This window comes from Corvus kubaryi, unplaced genomic scaffold (genome assembly GCF_017639235.1).
Source record: "Corvus kubaryi isolate FWS band 111438036 unplaced genomic scaffold, C.kubaryi_AGA036_p1.0 63024, whole genome shotgun sequence".
Lineage (NCBI taxonomy): Eukaryota > Metazoa > Chordata > Aves > Passeriformes > Corvidae > Corvus > Corvus kubaryi.
The window spans coordinates 8135-12876 of NW_024581499.1; the positions used below are offsets into that span (position 1 = coordinate 8135).

General features: G+C 55.8%; 1 protein-coding gene across 1 annotated transcript; it reads left to right on the top strand.

The window, feature by feature from the left end:
* Positions 1–2035: 2035 nt before the first annotated feature.
* On the top strand, positions 2036–4323 carry LOC121672608 (extensin-like). The gene has a single exon (XM_042045321.1). The coding sequence runs from the start codon at positions 2629–2631 to the stop codon at positions 3643–3645; it is 1017 nt and encodes a 338-aa protein (XP_041901255.1). The 5' UTR covers positions 2036–2628; the 3' UTR covers positions 3646–4323.
* The last annotated feature ends 419 nt before the right edge of the window (positions 4324–4742 follow it).

Sequence of the window (4742 nt, forward strand, 5' to 3'; positions counted from 1 at the left end):
TCCATCCATGCCCCTGTCCATCCCAGTGTCCATCTGTCCATGATCTCATCCTTCCCAGTGTCCATCCATTCATCCACTCATCCATCCATGCCCCTGTCCATCCCAGTGTCCATCTGTCCATCCTACCATTTATCCATCCATCCCCGTGTCCATCCTTTCATGCCTCTGTCCATCCCAATGTCCATCCATCCATCCTGGTGTCCATCCATCCATGCTCCCATCCATTCCAGTGTCCATCCATCCATGCACACATCCATGCCCCTGTCCATCCCAGTGTCCATCTGTACCATCCATTCATCCATCCATCCCAGTGTCCATCCATCCCAGTGTCCATCCATCCATCCATTCCAGTGGCCATCTGTCCATCCCCATGTGCATCCATCTGCCTAATCCAGTGTCCATCCATCCACAGCCCCATCCATCCCAGTGTCCACCTCTCCATGCCCCTGTCAATCCCAGTGTCCATCCATCCATGCCCTTATCCATCCCAGCATCCATTTGTCCATCCCAGTGTCCAACCGTCCATGCCCCCATCCATCCATCCATCCATGACCCTGTCCATCCCAGTGTCCATCTGTCCATCCACCCAGCCCAGTGTCCATCTCTCCATCCCAGTGTCCATCCATCCATGCATGCCTTTATCCATCCCAGCATCCATTTGTCCATCCCAGCATCCATCTGGACCCTGCCCATCCCAGTGTCCATCTCTCTGTCCATCCATCCCAGTGTCTGTCCATCCATCCATCCGTCCCAGTGTCCATCCATCCATGCTCTCATCCATCTCAGCATCCCAGTGTCCATCCCAGTGTCCATCCATCCATCCATCCATCCGTCCGTCCCAGTGTCCATCCCAGTGTCCGTCCATCCATCCCAGTGTCCATCCATCCCATTGTCCATCCATCCATCTCAGCATCCACATGTCCATCCCAGCGTCCATCCCAGTGTCCATCTCAGCATCCACATGTCCATCCCAGTGTCCATCTCAGCATCCACATGTCCATCCCAGTGTTCATCCATCCATCCCTCCATCCCAGTGTCCATCCCTCATCCATCCCAGTGTCCATCCATCCATCCCAGTGTCCGTCCCAGTGTCCATCCATCCATGCCCTCATCCATCACAGCATCCACCTGTCCATCCCAGTGTCCGTCCGTCCATCCATCCATCCATCCCGGTGTCCATCCCAGTGTCCATCCCTCCATCCCAGTGTCCATCCCTCATCCATCCCAGTGTCCATCTCTCCATCCATCCACCCATCCCTCTGTCCATCCCAGTGTCCATCCATCCATCCCTCCATCCCAGTGTCCGTCCCAGTGTCCATCCATCCTAGTGTCCATCCCTCCATGCCCTCATCCATCCCAGTGTCCATCCATCCCTCCCTCCATCTCTCCCAGTGTACATCCCTCCATCCCTCCAAGTGTCCATCCCAGTGTCCATCCCTCCCAGTGTTCATCCATTCACCCCAGTGTCCATCACTCATCCATCCCTCATCCATCCCAGCATCCATCCCAGTATCCATCCATCCATCCCTCCATCTCTCCCAGTGTCCATCCCAGTGTCCATCCATCCATCCCTCCCAGTGTCCATCCCAGTGTCCATCCATCCATCCCTCCCAGTGTCCATCCCAGTGTCCATCCATCCATCCCTCCATCTCTCCCAGTGTCCATCCCAGTGTCCATCCCTCCATCCCTCCCAGTGTCCATCCCAGTGTCCATCCATCCATCCCTCCCTCCATCTCTCCCGGTGTCCATCCATCCCTCCCTCCATCCCTCCCAGTGTCCATCCATCCCTCCCTCCATCTCTCCCAGTGTCCATCCCAGTGTCCATCCATCCCTCCCTCCATCTCTCCCAGTGTCCATCCCAGTGTCCATCCCGTATTCCCCCAGGACCATCCCCTCCCTCTCGATGATCGCGGCGTTTTTCCCTCTCCCCATTCCCATTGCAGGCGAGTCCCCCGGCATCAGCTCCTTTGGGATCCGCGCCCTAAACGGGCCCTAATGGGGAGAGCGGGGCTGGGGGGGTGACACCAGGGGACCCCAAATCTCGCCGGGGGATGGATTTGGGATCACCAAGGGGGACGGCGTTTATCCCACGGGATTCCCATCGGGAATGGGGTGGGGGCTCATGTCCCACATTCCCAGGGCCACCCTGGGGCCACCAAAGCCCCGCTGGGGGTGGCAGAGGTGTCCCCGTGGGGCGAGGGGACAATGCCACCCTCCCCTGTCCGCTGTCACCTCCGGCATTGTCCGGCTGGCCCGGCAGGGGGCGCCCTGTCTGCGGTGACGTCATAACCACGCCCACTCTGTGACGTCAGGGTTACGTGCGCGATGACGTCAGAGCCCCGCGGCGGCCACGTTGGGTGAGGGCAGGGGACGGGCACGGGGGACCCCAAAATGGGCACAGAAAACCCTAAAAAGGGCACAGAAACCCCAAAAACTGGGAGCTGTTAGGCCAAAAATGGGAGAATTCACCCCAAAACTGGGCACGGCCACCCCCGAAATGGGCACGAGAACCCCAAACTGGGCACTGACACCCCAAAAAATGAACATGGAAACCCCCAAACTGGGAATAGGCACCCCAAAACTGGGAGAAGCCACCCCAGAAATGGGCAGTGCCACCTCAAAAACTGGATGTGGTCACCCCAAACTGGGAGAATTCACCCCAAAACTGGGTGCAGACACCCCGTAAATGAGCACAGAACCCCAGACTGGACAGTGACACCCCAAAAACCGGGACAATTCACCCCAAAACTGGATCCAGTCACCCCAAACTGGACATTGACACCCCAAAAACGGGATCCAGTCACCCAAAACTGGGAGAAATCACCCCAAACTGGGAGAAGACACCTCAAACTGGGCAAATTCACCCCAAAACTGGGCGAATTCACCCCAGAACGGGATCCAGTTACCCCAAAACTGGATCCAGTCACCCCAAAAACGGGATCCAGTCACCCCAAAAACGGGATCCAGTCACCCCAAACTGGGAAAAGAAACCCCAAAACTGGGCGAATTCACCCCAAACTGGGCAAATTCACCCCAAAAGTGGATCCAGTCATCCCAAACTGGTCACTGACACCTAAAAACTGGGAAAATTCACCCCAAATCTGGGGACAATCATCCCAAACTGGGAAAAGACACCCAAAAACTGGACCCGGTCCCCCCCGGCCTGGCCAAATTCACCCCAAACTGGGAGAATTCCCTCCAAACTGGGAGAATTCCCTCCAAACTGGGAGAATTCCCTCCAAACTGGGAGAATTCCCTCCAAACTGGGAGAATCCCCTCCAAACTGGGAGTAGACATCGCAGAACTGGACACAGTCACCCCAAAACTGGATCCGGTCACCCCAAACTGAGCCCTGATACCCCAAAACTGGGTGAATTCACCCCAAACTTGGCAAATTCACCCCCAAGACTGGATCCAGTCACCCCCAATGGGCCGAATTCCCCTCAAACTGGGAAAATCCGCCCCAAACTGGGAAAATCCGCCCCAAACCGGGGTGTTTGGGGTCCGGGGGTGATCCCACCGGATCCGTCCCCTCCCGGGAAATTCCGTCACCCCCCGAGTCACCCCCTGTCCCCATCCCCACCTTGCGCAATTCCCGTTTCCTTCCCCCTTCCCATCCCGGATATTGGGGAACATCCGGCCTGAGTCACCCCCCGGGGTCACTGACACCCCCCGAGGTCCCCCCGGATCCAGAAGGGGCTGAATCCATGGGAAATTCCACATGGAAAGGCAAAAAAATCCGGGAATTCCAACCCAAAATTGCGGTTTGGGGTTGGTTTTTTTTCCCCCAATCCAAACCATTCCGGGATTATGGGGTTGGTTGAAAGCGTCATCCCGATGATCGTGGAGTTCGCATGGGATCGATGAGGTCAGGAATATTCCCTTGGGAGAGCCCATTCCAGGGATTCCTGAACTTTTTAGGGAGTAGGAACCTGAAGGAGATGAAAAGAGAGGAGCGGGATTGGGGCCAGTGCCCCAAAAATTCCAAGGAATTTGGGTTTTCCAGTGTCCAAGGCCAGGTTGGAGCCACACCTGGGATAGTGGGAATATTCCCTGCCCATGGAGTGGGATTGATGGGATTTGGGGTCACTTCCCAGCCCAAAGCATTCCAGGATTCCAGGAGGGACCCAGCCAGGGGTGAGATTGGGATCGGGGAGTTGGATCCCGCTGGGATTCCCGGGGGTTTCTCTGGGATTTCAGTGTCTGAGGGTGGGAGGAGTGGATTGGGCTCGAGGGCGTGTGGGGTGGAACTGTGGGGACAGGGATATAGGGATACAGGGATACAGGGATATAGGGATACAGGGACACAGGGATACAGGGATATAGGGACAGGGATACACGGATATAGGGATATAGGGACATAGGGACAGGGATACAGGGATACAGGGATATAGGGATATAGGGATATAGGGATACACGGATATAGGGACAGGGATATAGGGATACAGGGACAGGGATATAGGGACAGGGATATAGGGACATAGGGACAGGGATACAGGGACATAGGGATACAGGGATACACGGATATAGGGACAGGGATATAGGGATATAGGGATACAGGGACAGGGATATAGGGATACACGGATATAGGGACATAAGGACAGGGATACAGGGACATACAGACACGGATATAGGGACAGGGATATAGGGACAGGGATACATGGATATAGGGATACAAGGACAGGGATACAGGGATATAGGGACATATGGACAGGGATACAAGGACAGGGATACATGGATAT